The sequence below is a fragment of the Podarcis pityusensis genome (assembly GCF_964106645.2).
Source record: "Podarcis pityusensis genome assembly, chromosome: 9".
In the NCBI taxonomy this organism is placed as follows: domain Eukaryota; kingdom Metazoa; phylum Chordata; class Lepidosauria; order Squamata; family Lacertidae; genus Podarcis; species Podarcis pityusensis.
Window position 1 is genome coordinate 7,274,122 of NC_138034.1, and position 24,980 is coordinate 7,299,101.

The window sequence follows — 24,980 nt, forward strand, 5'->3', positions numbered from 1 at the left end:
AAAGGAAACAGCACGGGAAAAAGGTTGGTTTCCCTGCGTGCTGTTTCCCGTCACATGGTGTCCGTGTGGGACATTTCCTTCCTCTCAATTCCTCCAAAAGGCAAACAATCCGCTATTCAGCAGTTCTGACTCAAATCCTAGCACCTGATGCTTCTGATATGCAAACTGCCACCTTTTCCTATTTGTGCAACAATTAGACCTTTATCTGTTTGCAGCTTTCCACTCCGACTATAAAAACGCTCCCACTGTCACTTTTGACGTGTGTCCTTGGCAGCTTGCTGAAGTGCGGAAGGACTCCAGAAGGCTGCTCGCCTGATTCAGGTCATCACCGATCCAAAGCAAATGACAGTCATAAAAAAATAAAATAATTCAAGCACACTTCAAAGCGTTCAGGCAAAGTGAAATTTGGCAAATTTAAAACGTTTCGATGAAATGCGCTCGCTCTACAGGCACATGAGAGACAGGGGATGCAACAGGTGTGCCCCCATTGTGACCTCTACCTCAAGCCAAATGCAGCCCCAAAGCTGTGGATTTGATCGGAAGGATTATTGGAGGTCCAAATTACTCTCTTCAGACGAGCATCTGTAGCATGGAGGCAGGAGCTGCACACACGACCGTCCTTTAAAGGTGGAATGCACTCATTCTGCACCCACATGGCATAAAAGATCATTGCGTGTCAAGGTCCCCAAGACCCCCCCCCCCAAATAAAGCACACATCACACAGAATTTTTGTTTAAGGTTTTTGGCATAATTTTGGCCACAACTTTATTAACATACATGAATGTGAGTGGTTGCTTAGGCATTGGTTAGGCCTATCTGTCCCCCCACCCCAGGACAGAACTGACTTCTGGATTCCAGCGAAAGCCAGTAGGGGAAAACAATATTGGGGAGAGAATGGGGCTGGGCACCTTACCATCACCCCTCCCCGCATGCTCCCAGGGGCTTGCACGGCCCTAGCCCCTTGCCGGGGATACAGACAAAAGCATGGCAAACCCCTGGAGTCCTTTAACGGAATTCCCTTGCAGCAGCAGCATTGAAGGGGCAGGCCCAGCCAATCCTTACCCCTCCACCAACCAAATTTTAACCAATGCCTAACCACAACCTTACAAGTTGTGACGATTTGCTACGCAGTAGGCAAAAACCAAATGGCACCAGCCAATCAGCCAAATGGACAAAATTCCTACCAGGCCCTTGCCCCAAAAGCAGACGACCCCATGACAGGCATAGCAAGGTCAACACACGAGACCTAAAATTAGGGAGGGTGGGCGGGGGATCTGCCAGAGACCATCTAGCCTTACCCGCCCAACAACAGGGGTGGTGGCTTGGAAAACCCCACCGCAACACATGCTCTCTTTGAATGAGAACACGCTTTACTATTATTTCAGGTACTTGGTGATCTTTTTAATATGAATTCCCCAAATACCACGACAAAAAGCAAAAGCAATTAAGGGTACAATTAAGCCTCCCAATTGATCACATAAAACTTTCAGGCAATCTGCCTTTTAACCGTTTTATTCATCAAATAACGAATTACAAAATTTTGCCACTGTTGACTTCTCAGCTTGGCTACTGCAGAGTTTTCATCAGGTACAGACTGCAGCTCTGTCCTTGGCCATCTCACCAGAAGCTTATGGCAACAATGTGGCAAGAGTGCCATTTAATTCTAATTCATATCTGCGCTAAATTAAAGGTGCTGGTTTTGACCTGTAAGTACAGGGTATCTTCTCCCATATGACCTCTTCCTGCCTGAGAACTGAGATTTAGTTCCGGGACCTTCATAGATATGCACTGTCAAGAGTAGGGTATGAAACTATACATATATGAGTCTCAACAATATTGGGTGTGAGGAATTCAAATCTGCTATTATTATTGGGTAACATTTAGCTTGGTAAGTCTATGTTGTATGAAGAAGCACATAAACTGCTTTTGGGAAACCAAAGAATTTTAATTCTACCTTCTGAAAAAGTCAGGTAATGCAATATAATATAATATAATATAATATAATATAATATAATATAATATAATATTATAATATAATATAATATTATAACTGCAAGTACTTGGCAATTGTTTTTAATGATTTCTATGCAATTTTACACACATTTTACTTACCAAGCACTTACTTACTAAATTATATTAATTTAACCAAAATATATTTTGAATTCCCAAGCCATGCTACAACTTTTTACCGCCTCTCATTTTGGAAATGTGAAAGCTGAAAAAATCAGCATGCCCAATTGCCAGAGACAATGTTGTCTCAAAATGGATGAAATTTCATGTGCAGGATCTGTGCAGGCTGTCTGTATGTCAGCAGGTCCAATTTAAGGTGCTTCTGCTGACATATATAAAGTGGAATGAAGTAAAAATATAAAGCCCTGGAAGACTGGGGATCCAAGTATTCAATAAAACCCCTCTGCCAATACTAACCTGCCTTGAGATCAGAAGAGGAAGCCCCAACCAAATGTTGCTCATTATGTGTAGAATGAGGTATGGACTTCTTGGTGGTAGTGCCTGGTTATGGAACTTCTTTCCTCTAGTGGCAAGGACAGCTATGTCCTTGATGCACTTCTCTTACCACTTAAGACATGGGAAGGCCAACTAAGGCCCAGGGGCCGGATCCAGCCCAATCGCCTTCTCAATCCGGCCCGTAGACAGTCCGGGAATCAGCGTGTTTTTACATGAGTAGAATGTGTACTTTTATTTAAAACACATCTCTGGGTTATTTGTGGGGCATAGAAATTCGTTCATTATTCTTTTTCCAAAATATAGTCTGGCCCCCACAAGGTCTGAGGGACAGTGGACCGGCCCCCTGCTGAAAAAGTTTGCTGACCCATGACTTGAGACATTCATACTCAATGAAGCTTTTGATGGAACTGGTTTGCTGCTCTGATCTATGTATGTTTACATTTTAATACTGCTCAATTCAATCTATGATGTTTATATAATAGGATTTTTATTGTATTTTATTGTTTTATTGCTGACATTTCATTTTTTTTATTCTTTAATTTTGCTGTAGGACTTATAGAAGCTGCTTTCTGATTATTATTTTTTTAAGAAAAGTGATATACAAATACTTAAATAAGAAAATAAGTACATAAATAAAATCATGTAAATGTTATACATATGAAATGTAAGATAACTATTTAAAAAACTACCAACCAGTAGGAATAAGTCACGTCTATCTTGAATATTTTCCTTTTCATCTCACATTAACAGTAATGCACCAAAACAAAGCAGTCTTTAACATTTATCATGAATGTGTCCTTAAATGATAGCCCTCTGATGAAATTATGTGCTCAGTGGATGAAACTGGGCCTTGTAAATTAATCAACTAAAGTTTAGTTGATTCATCTATCAGTTAAACTGATTAAAGCTTGCAATGTAAAGTATAATATACATGCCTGCAATCATGTAAAAAAAGAAGTAACAATGTAAGGCGAAATTCGACAAACTGCTTCTGTAACAAATCTTCTTCTAGGTCCATACGAAATAATCTCATTTCTTCACTTCAGCTCAGGCACAAATGTCATGTAATTCACATAACCGGTTCTATTTTTAGACTGAATTGTAGGGAACTTGCTGCATTAATAAATGGCAGAAAAGCACAGGACTACACTGGCTAGTAAAGTGGTAGTGAAATGTAGCCCTGGCCTTTAACCAATAAAGTACTGTTTGCTGTCAAAGCCCTGCAAGTAAAAACAGATTTTCTAAAGGAATGATTAATAAGCTGCTAAACCCTTGATAAATGTGGTTGTTGTTTTTTTAAGTAATTTGGCTTTTTTCAGCTTCACCAAATCTGTTTACAATGTAAACAGGGTCAGCAAACTTTTTCAGCAGGAGGCCGCTCCACCGTCCCTCAGACCTTGTGGGGGCCAGGCTATATTTTGAAAATAAAAATAAAAATGAACGAATTCCTATGCCCCACAAATAACCCAGAGATGCATTTTCAATAAAAGCACACATTCTACTCATGTAGAAACACCAGGCAGGCCCCATGAATAACCCAGAGATGTATTTTCAATAAAAGGACACATTCTACTCATGTAAAAACATGCTGATTCCTGGACCGTCCGCGGGCCGGATTGAGAAGGCAATTGGGCCGGATCCCATGCCTACCCATGGTTTACATCAAAGAAGTCCTCACTCAGATAGAAAGCAGCATGAGAATGACATACGTCTCATAAAACAAAATGAATTTTTTTAATGAATGAAAGAAAGAAAGAAAGAAAGAAAGAAAGAAAGAAAGAAAGAAAGAAAGAGACGAATCTTTAAAACCATGAATGCACCAACACCTAGAGTAACAAAATGGCTAACGCAAGGTGTTCCAAGGACAGGGCTGAGCTTGCCTGGGATCCACTGGATCCCGAGTCAGACTCACTGCCATCACCCAACGGCATCAGGCCTGGATGACACGGGTTCAAATCTTATCTCTACCATGAGCTTTTTCTCTCTCACTTTCCTGGAATTTGGCTTGGCTGCATAGTTATAAGCAAACACAAACGCTCTTTGGTTTTTGTTTTAAAAAGGACGTAAGTTCAGAGTTTCTTAATCTCCTCTACTTCATTACAAACCTCTAGATTCATGCCCTGTGGCCAGATGGATGTTTACATAAACACAGTTACACTGCAACAGAAGTCCATTTCGAGGTTACATAAAATAAAAGAGCAATTACTGGAAAATGGAACTTTTTAATTAAATGTATTTGAAAGAAGTAGGGATTAATGATTTTAAAGCAGGAGAGTATTTAATGCTTACAGCCATGAATCATCCCCACCAAAGCTGCAATCCTACTGTTTGTCAGTAGTGTTTTCCAGTACTGATATGCCTTGTACTGAATTATGCCTTAAACTCCAGGTCATAGTGAGAAATCGGGTCCTCCCTTAAAGAGGGCACGTGTTGCGGTGAGACCTGGCAACCAAACCCTGTGTTGTGGGTGGGTACATTTGGATAGCCACAACACCTGATTGGTAGGTCCTTTGACGCAGGGTTCAATCAGGCCAATGGGACGCAGGCTAAATGGATCAAGGGACCTACCGTATTTTTTGCCCCATAGGACGCACCTAATTTTTTTGGGGGGGGGAAATAAAGAAAAAAAAATATTTCCCCCCCCCAGGCACGGGGCAGGCGCGGGGGAAGCCCGAGCTTCCCCCGACCCGAGCCCCCAGAACAGCCTGCTATCCGCAAGCCTAGGGAGCCACGCCGGTCTCCCCAGGCTTGTGGAGAGGTGCGCGAAGCCCGGGCGCGCTCTTTAGCGCGCACCAGGCTTCGGAATGCAGGCAGCTCTGCGCCACCCTCCGGAGCCCCGGGCAGCTTCGCGCCGGGATCCAGAGGGTGGCGCAGAGCTGCAGGAAGCCCGGGAAAGCCTGCATTCACCCCATAGGACGCACACACATTTCCCCTTCATTTTTGGAGGGGAAAAAGTGCATCCTATAGGGCGAAAAATATGGTATATATACCTATGCACGTGACCCAGAGCTTCCTCTTTTGGTGCGTGCATTCGGAACACCCGCTCACCTCTCTCTATATTTAGGGCTTGCGCACTTGACCTTGCTATGCCGTCATGTGTCGTCTGTCGTTGGGACAGGGGCACAGCAGGAATTTTCCCCACTTGGCTGACTGACTGCTGCCATTTCAGTTTTGCCTGCCGCATAGCAAATCGTCACAACTTGTAAGGTTGCGGATAGGCTCTGGTTCAGGGGATGGGGATGGGAGAACGCTCTTGCCATTAAAGGAACGCTCTTGCCATTCCATTAAAGGAATCCAGGGTCAACCCTTGTGAGGGGGTTGTGCCCGTGCCTGAGTCCAGGGGGGCATCTGGGTGGCAGAGTTAGCCCGTGCCCGGCTTTCCGCTTATCCAGGTGTTCACCCTTGGCTGCCCTATGCTGGTGCCCTGGGTCAGCACTACCTGCATGGCAGGGAGCTAGTCAAACCAGAGCCTATGCAACCAGTCACATTCTGAAATCAATAACGTTGTGGCCTAAATTCTGCCAAAAAGCAAACCAAAATTTGAGACATGTGTGAATTTACTCAGGGGGGAGGTTTCTGGGTCTGAACACGCAAACTCCTTTTAGTGGATGGCCACTTCATGGTGGGTAGCAGGTATGGGATACACCTCAACTTACCACCCCCCCCAGTAACCTGTTGGCCCACCCCATGGCTCAGATGCTTCTCCTATGCAAGGACCACCTTTGCAAGCTGGCAGCCAAGAGCACCCTTCTGGTGGATACACCATTTGCTGATCTCGCTCCTATATTATGCTTACAACAATAATATCAATACAGTTCTTCAATCCAAAACTAAAAACCTTGTGGGGGAAAAGTTATTATTTGAATGCACAGTATGTGGGTTTCCCCAAGCATCCGATTGTTTATTTTACATTTCAGACTATTTTTAAGAAATTAATGTGTGATTTGTAGGTGCACACATCTCTGCAAAAAACCCTGCCCTATGAAAACTGAGAGCTGCACATCTTAACGGCCTTCTATGACCTCATAACAAAGCCAGAGGATATTTCATTTTTGCTTGTTTTGCACAATGTCAATCTAATAGGCCGGGTTCCGCACACTTCTAAAAGACACTCCAATCTAGAAGAAAAAAATATTGGTTTATAGCCTGGAAGAGGATATTTTAACATGCAGGCCTTTCCTTAATGCACAGTGCAGAAGGAAACTCAGCTACAGACATCCAAACAGAATGGACATTTATTTTTCTGCTTAGAATTTCAGGCAGAGACTGAAGCTGCTATTGAATACTTTATTGGGCCACATATTCCTGTACAGCAGTCTGGATGAACTCTGCACCCCCCCCCCGGCATCGCTAAATCCAGGGGGAACTGGCAGGCAAAAGAATTAGCTGGACAGAAAGGGGAGGATTCCAAGTGACTATGGCGCTCTCTCTCTCTCTCCTGCTACCTTTCTCTTCCACTGAATCATATCAGATATATGAATACAAACTACAGCTTGCCCCCGATACATCCCTGCCTGCCGAAGAAGAAGAAGAAGAAGTAGAAGGATTTAGTGCAGGGGATCGGGTGAGAAGCCCAAGTAAAAATGTATTGCGAGGGTTGTTTATTAAAGATTTCCCCGGACCCACTTCCGGTTATCGTAGGAGGATGAAATTACACATGTATAATGCTACATCTCTCCATAGTTAACGTGGTAATTTGTAGCTCTGCACTCCTAACAGTTTCTCTGTTACTGGTGCTAACGTGGAGTAACGTCTGATAATGGAACCAGTTGAATGCAGAGCGGTCTTCAGGTTCCTGTACTTGAAAGGGCGCACACCAAGGGAGACGTTCATCTCATTGAACTTATGGGCAAGATGTCTTATTGTTTGACGTAGTCAAGCACTGGCATCGTCAGTTCAAGTGTGGTCAGACTTTGGTGGAACGGCTCCCATTCCTGGGCGACCACAGCAAGTGGAGGGCGCCATTTTGGAGGATCACCGCATAACCATTTGCCAACTAGCTGCAGATGTCAAGATCAGTGTGGGCTCTGCAGAAAAAAATCATCCATGATCATTTGCACACGGGAAAGGTGTCCACACCATGGGTTCCCTGGCTGTTGACGCCTTTCCAGAAGTAGGAACGAGTCACATGCTCATGGGCTCTTTTGGTCATGTGTCATGAAAACCATGATGACTTCTTTGCCAGACTAATTACTCAGGAGGAAACATGGGTCCATCATGAGACTAAATCCCAGTCCAAACAATGGAAGCACTTTGCCTCACCACCTCCAAAGAAGGCACATGTCCAACCATCAGTGGGCAAAGTCATGATCACAATCTTTTGGGACCAGCGCAGAGTAGTGATGATGGATTTCCTGGCAAAGGGTACCACAATTACCGGGACATACTACGCTTCACAGCTGCAGAAATTGTAGAAGGCCATCACAGTTGAGAGGTGTGGTATACTGACCAAAGGTGTCTGCCTCCTGCAGTATAACGCCCCGGTTCACAACTCGCATGTTGCTCAGATGAAAGCGTGGTCCTGTAGCTTCTTCACCCCCTTATTTTCCCAACCATCGGACTGCCACCTCTTTCCAACCATGTCGTTGGGCAAGCTTTTTCCAGATGATGAAATGCTGATTTCTGAGGTCAAATCATGGCTTCTGACGCAACCTGCCAATTTTTGCAGACAGGGTCTCCACAGCTGCATAAAGTGATGGAAGAAGTGTGTGACTCTTTCTGGTAGCTATGTAGAGAAGGACTAATAACTGTGCCCAGTTTCGTTTGTCTCAGTCCACGGGAAGTACGTCAGGGGAAATCTTTAATGAACGCCCTTCGTAGTGATGGGTTTGTGCTGTTAGGGAGAGCAAAGCCTGCTGGTTCAACCTTCCCTGGTCAATCTGGAATACAGCCTTGAGGTACTCCTAAAACCACTGCTGCATCAGAGGCCCAGAAGCAGGTGAGACTACGGCTCCTCCTCATCCGATTCAGAGCTGCTGGTTTATGTTGTTGTTGTTTAGTCGTTTAGTCGTGTCCGACTCTTCGTGACCCCATGGACCAGAGCACGCCAGGCACTCCTGTCTTCCACTGCCTCCCGCATTTTGGTCAAACTCATGTTCGTAGCTTCGAGAACACTGTCCAACCATCTCGTCCTCTGTCGTCCCCTTCTCCTTGTGCCCTCCATCTTTCCCAACATCAGGGTCTTTTCCAGGGAGTCTTCTCTTCTCATGAGGTGGCCAAAGTATTGGAGTCTCAGCTTCAGGATCTGTCCTTCCAGTGAGTACTCAGGTTTATAACCCTGGTTTATAACTCGGTACAGTGGCGTTTAATCACTCCCTCTGCTTCTGTTGTCTCTGCCTGGCAGCTGTGACTGCTTAAGTAGGGGCGCTGTACTTCCCAGAGTGCTTTGGTGTAGCATCAGATCTTGCAGTTTATCTACCATTACAGCCCCTTCCTTCAATTCCAGTGGATGAATCTGGGTGGCGGTTAGGCATTGGAGTATTCGGTTGGAGGGGAAGGGAGGTGGCGGCCATCACCTACCCTCCTATTTCAAGGGTATTCCATTAAAGGAATCTGGGGTGTGTGTCCTCTGTCCGAAGCCAAGACAGGGGCAAGGACCATACCACGACCCCTATTGGTGACCCTAGGGGAATTCCTAGTTGATGTGCATCAACAAGGCTCCCTCTATCAGGGTTAACCCTTACTAGACTCCCGGCAGGCGGGCAGGAGTCAGATATGGTCATTGGTTCCAATGCCTAAGCCAATACCACTCACATTCTGTAATCAATAAAGTTGTGGCCTTTTTCAGCCCATTAACCTAAATTCTGGTGTCAAGTGTCTTTATTCTACAATGGGGGAGGGTTCAGGACCTTGCCACGCAAACCACATCTATGCACATCAAATCACCATTATCACTCACCAGGAAGACACACCAGGAAGTTAACTATAACTTCCTTCTCTTTTATGAGTCAATAACGACACGAATGCATTGTTACATGAAGTAGAGGATAAGGTTTGGTTCTTGCAGCATGGAAAAACAAGACCGTTTCCCCTTAAGTTAGCAGACTGCTTTCCCCCCGTCCAGATATGTTAGTTTGATGAATGCTATGTTCTGACCCTGGGCAGAGAGCTAGCCGAGAGGATGGACAAATTCCCTGAAGTACTTCAAGATTGGTTGTTGAACCAGAAGAACATGCAAAGCCCAAGTCTGCAGGTGTAGCTCAATTTATCTTCTCTGATACTCCCTTACAGGCTGGGGGGAAAGAACTTATCAGCGAAATACAGTGTGTGACAGAAGGAGGGGGGAGGAATTCAGCAATAACTGATAGTCAGAAAGTGACAGAAGAGATTCATTGTAAGTATGTACAAAGTGATGGCCACTGGAACAAAATGTGCATTTCACACATACACTATGATGAGAGTCTGAACATGAGGTAAATAAACAGAAAAGAGATCTTGGGTTCAGGGGTATTAAATATATATATATATATATATATATATATATATATATATATATAATGTGTGTGTGTGTGTGTGTGTGTCTTTGCTTTTCAATTTGCATTTTGTTATATTATTCCCTTTTTATTTTTAATTCTATTCTTTGTATATTGTATTGTTGTTTTATTGCTATGGCCGATGGCTGACGCAAATAAAGATTCATTCATTCATTTGCTGTAACTTGCTGTTATTTTTATTGATTATAGTCTAGAAATTATTTATTGTAACTGTTAAGTGTGAATTTCTGTTTAAATATTATTTGCTGATATTTAATCTTATCGTGTACTATTATATTCTAATGGGTTATTGAATATTACCTTATTTGAAATAAGCTGTTTATTTAAAAGTTACAGTTTTATTATGACATTTTTTGGAATGGAACAGGTTGTTATAAGTTGCGTGATCTTTCCTGTTTCTTCAGCTTGTGAACTGCCTTGTGTAAAGTAATATCGAAAGGTGGTATATAAATTAAGGACAATGGTGACTTAAGATGACTGGTGAAGGACCATCATGTCTTGCTTTTCTCAAAGCCAGATTCATACAGGAGTTCAGCCTACACTTGAGTAGGACCCTGGCAGAGAGACACATGCCCGACTGGCATATTTTCTCCCTCCTGGTTGATCGTTTGGGAGCTTCATAAGCTTTCTTCAGTCCGAACATCACAGCGACGGATGCCAACCGACACCGGCACACTTAGGGATCCGCAGAGTTTGCACAGCATTGTGTGACAGACCTCAGCAACCCAGCATTTTGGCTAATCTACTTTATTTACATACAAACACACACGGAGCACTGCAACATGGCTCCCTCTCTCTCTAGCATCAGACAGCAAAGAGAAAAAGAATAAAGGGCAATAGTCCCACTTCACGGAACACAGTAACACAAACATCCTGTCTCCATCACTTCCCACTCCGTGGAGTCAAAACATACACCGTCATGTGAAAGACAACAATCCTATGACTACAGTCATGGAGCAGGAATTCTAACAAGTTGGTGGGCCAAACTATGGTTTACCAGGACTGCAGCTCACAGCTGCTTTGTGGTCCTGTTGACTCTTGTGCCATACTGAACTAAACTAAGGTAGGGCTTAGTGTGTTATCCAAACTCAGAATTTGGGTTAAACTCCCTCCTCACTAACGATGAGCTGCACCTCCTTTCTGTAGGGGCTATGCTATATGTCTACGGAGGGCGGAGGACCACACCGAGATGGAATGGGATGGAGCATCGTGGAATAATCGAAGGAGCACTCTGTGCTGCAACATTTTGATGCAGGTCACCCTTGCATATCCCAAATAAATAAATAAAGGACCAGATGAGCAACCTGGGAGTCATTTTGGACTCACAGCTGTCTATGGAGGTGCAGGTCAATTCTGTGTTTATGGTAGCTGTTTATCAGCTCCATCTGGTACGCAGGCTGAGACCCTATCTGTCCGCGGACTGTCTCGCCAGAGTGCTGCATGCTCTGGTTATCTCCCGCTTGGACTACTGCAATGCACTCTCCGTAGGGCTACCTTTAAAGGTGACCCGGAAACTACAACTAATCCAGAATGCGGCAGCTAGACTGGTGACTGGGAGTGGCCGCCAAGACCACATAACACCGGTCTTGAAAGACCTACATTGGCTCCCAGTATGTTTCCAAGCACAATTCAAAGTGTTGGTGTTGATGTTTAAAGCCCTAAACGGCCTCGGTCCAGTATACTTGAAGGAGCGTCTCCACCCCCATTGTTCTGCCCAGACCCTGAGGTCCAGCGCCGAGGACCTTCTGGCGTTTCCTTGCTGCAAGAAGCCAAGTTACAGGGAACCAGGTAGAGGGCCTTCTCGGTAGTGGCACCCGCCCTGTGGAACGCCCTCCCACCAGATGTCAAAGAGAAGAACAACTACCAGACTTTTAGAAGACATCTGAAGGCAGCCCTCTTTAGGGAAGCTTTTAATGTTTAACAGACTACTGTATTTTAATACTTTGTTGGAAGCCGCCCAGAGTGGCTGGGGAAACCCAGCCAGATGGGCAGGGTATAAATAATAAATTATTATTATTATTATTATTATTATTATTATTATTATTATATTACATACATTAAAAACTAAAATGATACCTAGGGTGATTGAAATGATAAGAGGAAGCTGGCTTCTTTTGTGGCTTCTTGGCTCTGAAAAGAGCTGAATTATGTGGAATGAAGTAGGGTGATATGGGTTAGACATGTTAGACATCAGAAATGACCCAGATCCTTACATCAGCTTAGGTTGCCAATCTCTGAGATTTATGGGAGAAGGAAAATGGAGAGAGGGGGTGTCTCCCCTAGCAGAGTGGGTGGAAACTAGAGACACTCAGTGGACACAGGGAATGGTACCTGATGGATCATCATCATCAGCGTAGCCTGGCTATAACTGGAAGCTGAAGAATGGATGTAGCAGGCATGGGAGAAGAGCTAAGAGCAAAAACTCACCAATCCTGGAGAACTTGCAAAGGCTAAAACCTGGACACATCAGGAGAAACCCCCAGACCTGGCAGACCTAGGTTTTACATGTCTGCTTGAGTGCTTTAAAAAAGATTTTCCCATAGAAATTAAGTGGTTTCTAGCTGTACAGGCTTTAAAGTTATATACAGATCAAGATTAAGGATCAGGATTCAAAAGGTCAAAAGAATGGAAAATTGGCTATTAATAGATAAAAATTTAATGTTATATTATATTGAGATTAAGGATTGGGATTAAAAAGGAGGGAAAGGAATTGCTGGACAAACAAACTAAATTGGAATACAAAAGAGGGAGGTATGAGGAGGTCCAGAAAATAAGTAAATTTAAAAGTAGTGATGAAAAGATGGAATTGTTTTTAACTGTTTTTTCTTTTTTCTTCTTTCTGTATTGTGTATTTTCCTTTTTACTTTTAAAGTCTTGTTTTTATTGATGTGTTTCTTTTTATCTGAAACTTTAATAAATATCTTTAAAAATAATAATAATAATTAAAAAAAGATTTTCCCATGCAACTACTGATCAGGACTAACCATCCCTTGTTTTTAAGATACAATAAAATCAAAGTCTAAGATGGGATGGCTTTAGGAGTTACTTAATGTCCCTCATACATATTTTATGTGAAACAGTCTGATCTGCAACAGAAAAAGAGGCTGTGGACCGTTAATTAAAGCAGCCCTCTACGCTCTCTTTCTGCTCTTAAATCTGTTTTCTTGGTCTAGATGAGTTACATTTCCCACCCACCCCACTCGCAGTAACAATTCTGTTTTCTTCTTCTCGAATCCTGAAAGCTCCTATTCATTGCTTTGGGCTCACCACAGAGCCAGAATCTATGACTAAATTGAAATAATGTTTACCTTGCTACAAAAAATAAAATAAAATGCATAATAAAAACAACTTTTCTTTTGCCTGCATGCGGTATGGCATTTCCACAGTGAGAAAATAGCTCAAGGGAGTGGTGAAATTAATTTCAAGAAATTGGATTTTTGTGGGTACAAAAGACTTCAGAGTGAATGACTAACTGTGGGGACATTGGGATAAGAGGAAATATTCTCATTGACTTCAACAGAAGCTGGGCTGAACTCTATTAATAAAATTTAACTTCAAATGTTGCAATACTGAAGCAGTCATAGCCTCAGAAAAAGAGGGAAATTGAAGAATTTCAGAAGGCCAGTTTCAAATATACAGTGGTACCTTGGTTCTCAAACACCTTGGTACTCAAACAAGTTGGAACCCAAACCCTGCGAACCAGGAAGTGAGTGTTCCAGTTTGCAAACTTTTTCCAAAAGCCGAACGTGCTTTGTTTTGAGTGCCACACTTCCGTTTTGAGTGTTACGCTGAAGTCTGTCTGTTTTTGCTATTTATTTTGTGTTTTTGTGTTTTTGTCTTTGTGGCTTTTTGGTTTTCTTTTTGTGACTGTGTGGAACCCAGTTCAGCTACTGATTGATTGATTGTGTGATTGCAGTACATTGTTTATTGCTTTCATTTTATGGATCAATGGTCTCATTAGATAGTAAAATTAAAGTTAAATTGCTGTTTTAGGGGTTGCTTTTTAAAGTCTGGAATGGATTAATCCATTTTGCATTACTTTCTATGGGAAAGTGCCCCTTGGTTTTGGAACGCATTGGTTTTGGAACGGTCTTCCAGAACGGACTAAGTTTGAGAACCAAGGCACGACTGTACTTCCAGTGCTTTGCGCCTAATGCTATTTGGACAACATTCTAAGTCAAGGGTCAGAAACCTTTTTCAGCCGTGGGCCAGTCCACCATCCCTCAGACCATGTGGTGGGCCAGACTATATTTTGTAAAAAAATATGAATGAATTCCTGTGACCCACAAATAACCCAGAGATGCATTTCAAATAAAAGCACACATTCTACTCATGTAAAAACACGCTGATTCCCAGACCATCCGTGAGCCAGATTTAGAAGGCGATTGGGCCGCATCCAGCCCACGGGCCTTAGGTTGCCTACCCCTGTGCTAGGTTGATCTACTCCACATGTGAGACTGCTGGTGCTGCAGAACTGAGGATGCAATAAGTTGCTAAGACTCCTGAGCTGCTAGAATGGAGTGTCCCACTTTAGACTGTTGGTGAGTGATCATGGATCTGGAAAACCAGCACATCAGGGAGCAGCCTTGGTGGAAGCACTCTTATTCATATGACAGGGGCTTTTTTTAATTGGCAATGAGATTCCCCCCCCCCCAAAATGCAGTAAAGAATTCAAAAGCAGCACCCCAACCAGCTGCTTGAAGAGGGGCAGTTGATGCCACTACTTTAGGATTCTTTAGGGACGCGGGTGGCACTGTGGATTAAACCACAGAGCCTAGGACTTGCCGATCAGAAGGTCGGCAGTTCGAATCCCCGCGGCGGGGTGAGCTCCTGTTGCTCGGTCCCTGCTCCTGCCAACCTAGCAGTTCGAAAGCACATCAAAGTGCAAGTAGATAAATAGGTACCACTCCAGTGGGAAGGTAAACGGCGTTTCCGTGCGCTGCTCTGGTTCGCCAGAAGCGGCTTAGTCCTGCTGGCCACATGACCCGGAAGCTGTACACTGGCTCCCTCGGCCAATAAAGCTAGATGAGCGCTGCAACCCCAGAGTCGGTCACAACTGGACCTAATGGTCAGGGGTCCTTTACCTTTACTTTATAGGATTCAGTCCCATGTTTTTGTCTAGCTTTAGATTTTTAATAAATATGCTACTCTAGTTAGCACACCAGAAAAAAAAAACAGCACCCAATTCTTTGGTAAAATATATTTAAATCTTGATTGTTTCCATATTAGGTTTCGGGTGCAACATTGAGCTATTCAGCACTTTTTACAGAGTTGACACTGCAAGTGGAAATTTAAGCATGCAGTCTGAAGCACTACAGTCCTTGCTGCCTCCTCCTCAGGATTCTGTGTGTCTCCTCATTTGGCGATACATACTGCAGACGGAGTCTAGGCCCCTGCCAGTTGGGCCGCTGGGGCAGGTAAATGTTTCACTGCTGCAGAAGGCCTTGAATACCAAACTCCAAAATCAATTTAATTTGCATAAACCGCCAGCGATGTTCGTGTGGGAATTTCTCCAGCTCAGAGTGAAAGCAATCCCTTACATACGGCACAAGGGGACAAAACTGTTCCGGCTACCTCTTGTGTGCTGACCCTCTCCCTATCTGGACTGGGGGGGTGGGAAGGGTTGAATTCCCCCTTCTACTCCACTATAGTCCTGGCTCAGATAGCCCTCCCATTCCCCTTATTTTTTAAAGAAAAGAGACACGACCAGTTCTAATTATAATCAAACTATAACCAGCGAAAACACATTCAATGTAATGTATAGAGCAGACTGGCGTGCTCTGGTCCATGGGGTCACGAAGAGTTGGACACGACTAAACGACTAAACAACAACAACAACAACATAGAGCAGGGGTCAGCAACATGTGGCCCATGGGCCGAATTCGGCCCACGAGGACTGTTTCGCTGGCCCACGAGCTTCCCCAGAACCGAGCCGCCCACTCGGCAAGTCCCCTACGTGCTATGCTAAACCAGCGTTGCACGGCGCAGGGACACGCCAAGCAGCGCCAAAAATTGCGTCTGCACACACGCAGATACTAGAAATCGCTTCTGTGCATGCCTAGACACCAAAAGTCGCTTCTGCGCAGGTGCTATTTTCGGCGTCTGGGCATACGCAGAAGCGATTTCCGGTGTTGTGCTGCGCTGGCCCGGCCCACAGATTATCTCCGTGGGAGTGATCTGGCCCATGGCCGGTAAGCCTTGCTGACCCCTGGTATAGAGGCAGAACTAGCGGGACTTAGACACCCATGATTTCAAAGTACCGTATTTTTTGCTCTATAAGACTCACTTTTTCCCTCCTAAAAAGTAAGGGGAAATCTGTGTGCGTCTTATGGAGCGAATGCACGCTGCGCAGCTATCCCAGAAGCCAGAACAGCAAGAGGGATTGCTGCTTTCGCTGCAAAGTGATCCCATTTGCTGTTCTGGCTTTTGGGAATCAGAATATTTTTTTTCTTGTTTGGCTCCTCCAAAAACTAGGTGCGTCTTATGGTCTGGTGCGTCTTATAGAGCGAAAAATACGGCAATTTATCAAGACGCTTAAAAGGGGGTCTAATTCTCTAGTGGAAATGCAAACTTGAGCTTGAAATGTATACCTCTATAGGCTAAAGGTGGATGGATCATGGAGTGAGTGTATACAGGGCTTTTAAAAAATAGTAATTATACGTAGATTCAGTCATGTTCATCTGTCCACCTGCAGAACTGATTTAACTCCTCAGTGAGAATAAGACATGGCATAACACAGGGGTTGCCAACACCTAGATGGCAGCTGGGGAAAAAGTCTCATTAAACATCCTATCAAAAACCCACAATGCACTGCTGGTTCTTCCTGCTCAGTTCCTGTTTGCACTGGCCCAGTCTCTGCTACATAGACCCTGCCTCCTTAAACAGTTGGAAGTAAGATTTGAAACATTAAATATGTCAATTGGCGGAGAGTAATGGGCTACCTAAGGATACCTAATGAGTTTTAAGCTGAAGTAAGATTTGAAGTAGGGGACTTCCTGGCTCAAACTTCACCACCCTAACCTTCCTGCACCACAAAGTCCAAACTTCACCTGATTACCATAAACATGAAAATAAAATGAGGAATTCTATCAATCATACTGCCCTGAATCTAGAGAAAAATATGGGATTTGTGCCAGTCCTAGAGAAACTGAGCCTTACACAAAATATTCTAACAGTGCAATCCTATGAAGAAAGTTCCACTGAGGATTGAAACCTAAGAGTTTGTTGTTCTGATTTATGCTCGTCTCTAAAATAAATTTGGTGCTATCTTAAACATGGATCCATGGTAACAGTAAAGCAGACCTTTCTCACAATTTTGTTGCCTTTGAATTTTTTTTAAAATGGAGTGTGTGGGGACAGAAATTGCACCTTCTTATTCTCTTGGTTGCTTCTATTGAATGCTTCAGAGATTCTTTTCATCTGTAGTTTCAGTGTCATCCTCTTTAATTTTGACCTCCAGAGTTCACCTTTAATCAGCTTGGGTTCTCCTACACAATATACCTTGTCTTGGGGGCCAACTTAAACCAAGACCTCTGCACCCTTCACAATATCCTGCCTATCAAAGCCTGCCTCAGAAATGGCAATAGATTTCATTCCTGCTTGCGTTGTGTATCCTTAATGCCCTTAACAAAAAGCTTTATTTCTGCTGTAGCAATTCTACCTCTTGGAATTATATTGTTTGCCAGCATAGCTTCCCAACTACACTGGTGTCAAAAAAGCAGGAAAGATCATTTGTGGAGTCATCACTGTAAAAACCCCAAACCCAAATCCTATCAATTTCCAAACCCTTTCCATTGATTTGCTCCAAGCTATCTCATTCCCATGGACTGCAAGAAGATCAAACGTATCCATTCTTAAGGAAATCAGTCCTGAGTGCTCAACTGGAAGGACAGATCCTGAAGCTGAGGCTCCAATACTTTGGCCACCTCATGAGAAGAGAAGACTCCCTGGAAAAGACCCTGATGTTGGGAAAGATGGAGGGCACAAGGAGAAGGGGACAACAGAGGACGAGATGGTTGGACAGTGTTCTCAAAGCTACCAGCATGAGTTTGACCAAACTGTGGGAGGCAGTGGAAGACAGGAGTGCCTGGCTTGCTCTGGTCCATGGGGTCACAAAGAGTCAGACACGACTAAATGACTTAACAACAACAATCTCATTCTCCCTCTAGCTCAGGTTCTCCATTAGAAATATATATGAATTAACTTTCTTAAGTTTTGGGCTCTGAATTTTTTGGGGGGTACTATCTACGACCTAGATAACCCATCTTAGATGGATCTGTTCAGTCACACCCTGCCTAAGCAACAGACTGTCACAAACCCTGACTGCACCTAACTAGATCAGACACAGCTGGATGTATACACAGCTGGGCTGCAAAAGCAGCCTGAAGAGGAGAACTCAGCCTTCACCTGCACAGAAGGCAAGGGGTGGGGTGCTGGAGGAGAAGCAAGAAGCAGCAGCTGCAAACTCTGGAACAACGAAGAAGGGAGCTTTAGGAATAACATCAACGCAACTTCAGAGCAGCAAAGAACACGAAGAGGCAGATTTAAAGTGAGGACGGTTAAAATAGAGGACTGGAAGTAGAACAACCACATAGTTCTGGACACTGGAGAAACCCTGAGCAGATGGAACCTTGTCCAGAAAACTTCGGATAGAGATAAAATCTGTACAATTAAGCTTCTCAAGAACCTTACAATGACAAGAGCCTCAGACCTCCTTAACAAAGAAGAATTTTGAGAAAACCTTGGGGCCCTGAAGGAATATTGCCAAAACCTTCAGGGGCTACAGACTAGGACCATTGCTTTCTCCTAGGAGTGGGCTCAAACAGCCACCCCCAATTCACCACCACTCATTGTGCAAATGGCATAACGGGGTGGCTGGTTTTTTGTTTATGGGGCAGCAGGTGGTTCTGCTGACACCTGAAATGACTTTCAAAATGGTTTTAGGGGCTTAGTCCATTGCTTGGACTACTGCAATGCGCTCTACGTGGGGCTACCTTTGAAGGTGACCTGGAAACTACAACTAATACAGAATGCGGCAGCTAGACTGGGGACTGGGGGCGGCTGCCGAGACCACATAACACAGCTCTTGAAAGACCTACATTGGCTCCCAGTACGTTTCCGAGCACAATTCAAGGTGTTGACCTTTAAAGCCCTAAACAGCCTCGGCCCAGTATACCTGAAGGAGCGTCTCCACCCCCATCGTTCTGCCTGGACGCTGAGGTCCAGCGCCAAGGGCCTTCTGGTGATTCCCTCATTGCGAGAAGCAAAGCTACAGGGAACCAGGCAGAGGGCCTTCTCGGTAGTGGCGCCCGCCCTGTGGAACGCCCTCCCATCAGATGTCAAAGAGATAAACAACTACCTGACATTCAGAAGACATCTTAAGGCAGCCCTGTTCAGGGAAGTTTTTAATGTATGACATATTAGTGTCTTTTTGGTCTTACGGAAGCCGCCCAGAGTGGCTGGGGAAACCCAGCCAGATGGGCGGGGTACAAATAATAAATTATTATTATTATTATTATTATTATTATTATTAAAATTTTGTGTCCCCACCCCCTTTCTGTAAATAATGCTTGCTTCTTCATTTATTTCTGCATGCTATGATTAGGTGAATGGGGCTCCCAGTTAAAAGAATATGATGTCCACGGAGCACCTCATATTTTAGAAATTATGCACAACCCCAAATAAAAATTTTAATGCTCCCAGATATAATTGTCTCAAAAATAATGTACACAACTGTATTGTAGATACAGAATGAAGGCTATAGTCTACACTTGCTTAACAGTTCCCTATGGCAACCAAAGTTTATCTCCTATTGCTTTTGTGGTTGGCTGCTTCTGCTTCTCCATAGTTAACTACTTTAGGCTTGGAGAATAAAAATGATTTGTTCTGGCCATCAGTGGAATTTTTCTTAAGGATTATGACCAACATTTGCAATATGCAGTGAAAGAAAATTTGATGCCTTTTATTTGCATAAATTTAAAAACCTATTTAAAAGCATATTAAACAATGTTAACAAGTCAAAAATATTTGACTAAAATAATGTGAAGTGCTGACTTTAAAAATTGCTTCTGTGCAGGATATAGCTTTGTGTATGTCAATTGAGGAGAATGTTTGCTTCCAAGTACATAAAGTGAAATCGCTGGCTCCCCTGCCCCAAAATATATACAATTACCTTAACCCCAGTCCTCCAAATTCACTATCTAAATTCCCCTCCATGTTTATGTAGCCCTGTGTCAGGGAACCAGAGGGTCTCCAGCTGTTGCTGAACTAAGACTCCCATCATCCCTGATCAATGATTGTGATGGGTAGGTCTGATGGAAGTTGCTAGAAGCCCAGAAAATGCCCACTCCTGCCATTATATAAACGGTATTGCATTTATCTAAGTTTCTGATTACCCAGCATGTGAGGTCCTTGTGTGACACGGAGACTACTCCAACACTGAGGTCCATCATCTGCTTCTCCCCTAGATAGGTCATCCCCTAGATCAGGCATAGGCAAACTCGGCCCTCCAGATGTTTTGGGACTACAACTCCCATCATCCCTAGCTAACAGGACCAGTGGTCAGGGATGATGGGAGTTGTAGTCTATGCCTGCCCTAGATACACACCCACATTGCATAAGGTCTTGCCCCCTGCTATGTTCTGAGAGCCAGTGTGGTGTAGTGGTTAAGAGCAGTGGACTCGTGATCTGGTGAACTGGGTTCGCATCTCCGCTCCTCCACATGCAGCTGCTGGGTGACCTTGGGCTAGTCACACTTCTTTGAAGTGGGGAGGAAGGGAGGGAGAATGTTAGCTGCTTTGAGACTCCTTTGGGCAGTGATAAAGCGGGATATCAAATCCAAGTCTACACCTAGAATGAACACCTAGTTCAGTCCTCAACTGGGGAAGGTTAGGATTAAAGATGCCTTAAGGTTGCTAATCCCAACCTTCTCTAATTCTTGCTTTCCAGTTTTAATAGGGACATAGAAGGTGACCATGCAAAGCAACTAGAATTGAGTATGGATCGTTAATACTCATGGAGCTGCATGTGCTGCTAAAATTATGACTTGTCTACTGTACCTTCTCTTTTTTTTACAATCTATTTGGCATATCTTAATACTTTAGCTAATCTGCCACTTTGCATTTGCTTCACAGTATTCTGCACCTGCAGACAATTTGCATTTTAAACCTTGCCACACGCACCCAAAATTGACATTTCGGTATGTACATGGCGAGACCACCACCATAAACACATTATAGCCAATGCAGTACAAACTCAGGGAAGGGACCAGAAAGGAGAAATGGTTTTGGAATGGTGTTCCTGCCTTAAGAACTGAGTTTTGCCTTCGCACCATGGCCCTCTTTAGACATAACCAAGCTTAGCATCTGAGTAACCGAGAAAGCGAGTCTAACTCAGCCATAAAGCCCAGGTGAACGTTGATATGTGGAAGCACTGGGGAGGGTTTTCTCGAGGCTCATCTACACTAATTTTCCTCAGAGTTTTCTAGGCACAAGTCTGCACTTTCCCAGTCCATGCCTGAAGGGGAAGGGGTGGGTGGAGGCAGGGCCGAATTTAGGTTTGATGAGGCCCTAAGTTACTGAAGGTAATGGGGGCCCTTTATAAGTCCACTTGTCTTTTGTCAACAACAAATTGTTGCTGTTGTTTGTGTTGAATATACAGTGGTACCTTCAGGTTACATACGCTTCAGGTTACAGACTCCGCTAACCCAGAAATAGTGCTTCAGGTTAAGAACTTTGCTTCAGGATGAGAACAGAAATTGTGCTCCGGCGGCGGGGCAGCAGCAGGAGGCCCCATTAGTTAAAGTGGTGCTTCAGGTTAAGAACAGTTTCAGGTTAAGTACGGACCTCCAGAACGAATTAAGTACTTAACCCGAGGTACCACTGTATGTCACACAGTAATTTATGGACCTAATAGGTATCTAAAGCCATTTACACATAACAAATAGGAGCCTTCACAACACTGTTTCTGTATGAAGGTTTTATTTTATTTGTTCTTTTATCTTATATTTTAGAAATGTACATCCAGGTTTTTGGGGGGGCCCCAAGAGAGTGGGGCCCTAATCTATAGCCTGTTTATCTTATACATAAATCTGGCACTGGGGGAGGGTGCTGCCCTACAACTTTCCTCACAAAAACCCCCTTCTCTTTTAAATATTTCTGCTTTGCAGGGGGTTCGATGATAAGATCCTCAGAGTCCCTTCCAATTCTATAAGATCTCTGGTGGCCATTTGTTGCTTATATGATAGGCCAGTCACAAGGAAGGCAAGTCCTGGTGAAACGCTCTCTGCAATCCATGGAAAACCCAAATTGCTGCTTGTTCCAATTCAACATGGAAGAGTGGGTTTTCCTGGGGAAAGCAGTGGGGAAAAGAACCATTACTCAGATATGGACTGTGAAAGTGTGGGCCTGCGTCTAGAAAGCATGGGGCAAAGCATGGATGAAACCCCTCCCTTCTGAGATATACCGTATTTTTCGCTCTATAAGACGCACCAGACCATAAGACACACCTAGTTTTTGGAGGAGGAAAACAAGAAAAAAAATATTCTGAATCTCAGAAGCCAGAACAACAAGAGGGATCGCTGCGCAGCAAAAGCAGCAATCCCTCTTGCTGTTCTGGCTTCTGGGATAGCTGTGCAGCCTGCACTCGCTCCATAAGATGCACACACATTTCCCCTTACTTTTTAGGAGGGAAAAAGTGAGTCTTATACAGCAAAAAATACGGTAACTGGCATGGTCTCTTATGAATTTTCAGCACCATCTGAAGATTCAGGTCTTAGTGCCTGAGGCTGTTCACAATTGCTCTAACTATTGGTGGTGTGTTTTGATATCTCCTGCCTTGTTTTTAAGCTCTGTTGTTGCTAATTTTAAAGTTCTCTGTGCGGAATTGCTTTGGGAATCAAGGGCTGGCTTAAGATACTTTTATTTTTTTAAAAAAATCAGTTGCACACTGTTGTGGGCAGGGGATGTGGTCGACAACTGGCTTGCTGCACCTTGTGGATAGCATTGATGGTAGCTAGCCAGCTAGCCAGCAGCAGCACACTGTCACAGTGCTAACTGAAGCATCCCCTACCTCCACTGCTGTTTCCTGATGGATTTCAAGACCCAAGAAATTCCTGATGAATTTTCCTCCATCCACAACTGCACTGCATTGCTGGCTGACAGCACTCATAGCAAACCGCTTCCCATACCTGGCTGATAAAATAATAGAGGGGCAGGAGGTCAAGAGCTGGTGTGTGGGTGGATGTGCTAAATATTGATCTGAAATCATCAGCCAGATGTTTAGCTGCAGGTCTCTCTAGACTTATAGTTTTGAAATACTGTTGTGTTCGCCAAGGAGATGCTTTCTCAGGCAAAGTTAACTAGTGTTTTCATTACTCCCAACCTTCAAGGGACTGCCTTCTTTCTGTTCACTTCTGTTCCATATTTACCTGGCTAGACACGACCCTGGAAGAGGAGCTGAGCAGAACAGATCCCAGGTTCCCCAGGAAACTGGTTTGAAAATGAAGTGAAATTATGGGGCAGGCCGTGACAAAACTTGCATGGTCTTTAGGCTACAGAAGAGCTTCTGAGGGCTGTGACAGTAACCTTTTCAAAAATTGCTCATGGTACGCTTACCCTGAGGTAGTTGAGGGTGAAGTTAGTGAGACCCATGCGGGTGATGTTTTTGGACAGCTGTTCCAGCACCTGAGGGTCTTGTGCCTGTAACGGAAAACAAAGAGACAGTCTCATGCTCATGTGAGAAAGAAATGAAACAGTAACATTATAAATCAAGGACATGCTTAAAAAATTGGCAATCCTATCTGAAAGCAAGCTGCCAATTTATAAAAAGCATCCAAGATTTTATACTGAAAATTAGACACTAATTCACTGAGGGAAGGAGAGTGCAGTGCCCATTTCATTCCAAACACTGGGTTATTAGCATTGGTACTGCTAAGCTTTTTGAAAATCATACTTTAGACTAGTCGTTATATCAGGAAACCTTACTAGAGGGGAAGGAAGACTAACATTGTCGTCTCCACGATGAAGTAAAGGGGCTAAAAATGAGAGTAGTGTCTTGTTTTGAGGTCATCTAGTTCTTTTATAAGGGATGTGGGTGGCGCTGTGGGTTAAACCACAGAGAGCCTAGGACTTGCCGATCAGAAGGTCGGCGGTTCGAATCCCCGCAGCGGGGTGAGCTCCCATTGGCTCCCGTTGCTCAGTCCCAGCTCCTGCCAACCTAGCAGTTCGAAAGCACGTCAAAGTGCAAGTAGATAAATAGGTACCGCTCCGACGGGAAGGTAAACGGTGTTTCCGTGTGCTGCTCTGGTTCGCCAGAAGCGGTTTAGTCATGCTGGCCACATGACCCAGAAGCTGTATGCCGGCTCCCTTGGTCAGTAAAGCGAGATGAACGCCCAGAGTCGGTCACGACTGGACCTAATGGTCAGGGGTCCCTTTACCTTTATTAGCTCTTTTATGGTATGGGCTAGGTTTGAACTAGGACTTTCTTGGATCACAACTTACTCTGCTGCACGAGAGCAAGGATTTGAATTCCACTGCGGGAATAATTCCCATTCTCCTCAAGGGTTTCTTATACACATCACCTCACAGTAGCATAGCAACTAAGTGTTAGTGAAACAAATGGGGGGGGGGGCCTACTATAAAAATAGTTACAGCCTTACAAATTACCAATGGAAAAAAGAAACTCCCTAATCAATATGCTCAAGAGCAAAAGCAAACATGCAGACAACGTCGGGATGCTAGATTTCAGCTACTGGTGTAGTATGGTATCACCAGACGCGGGTGGCGCTGTGGGTTAAACCACAGAGCCTAGGACTTGCCGATCAGAAGGTCGGCGGTTTGAATCCCCGTGACGGGGTGAGCTCCCGTTGCTCGGTCCCTGCTCCTGCCAACCTAGCAGATCAAAAGCACGTCAAAGTCCAAGTAGATAAATAGGTACCACTCCGGCGGGAAGGTAAACGGCGTTTCTGTGCGCTGCTCTGGTTCACCAGAAGCAGCTTAGTTATGCTGGCCACATGTACGCTGG

At 44.1% G+C, this 24,980-nt stretch overlaps 1 protein-coding gene across 6 annotated transcripts in view; it reads right to left on the bottom strand.

The window, feature by feature from the left end:
• Positions 1 to 24,980, bottom strand: part of LDB2 (LIM domain binding 2) — a 233,241-nt gene that overhangs the window by 19,756 nt on the left and 188,505 nt on the right. For all 6 annotated transcript variants that reach the window (XM_081020134.1, XM_081020133.1, XM_081020136.1 and 3 more), the window contains one exon: positions 23,573 to 23,656. In XM_081020134.1, coding sequence (XP_080876260.1) covers positions 23,573 to 23,656 — 84 coding nt within the window. The remainder of the gene's footprint in view (positions 1 to 23,572; positions 23,657 to 24,980) is intronic.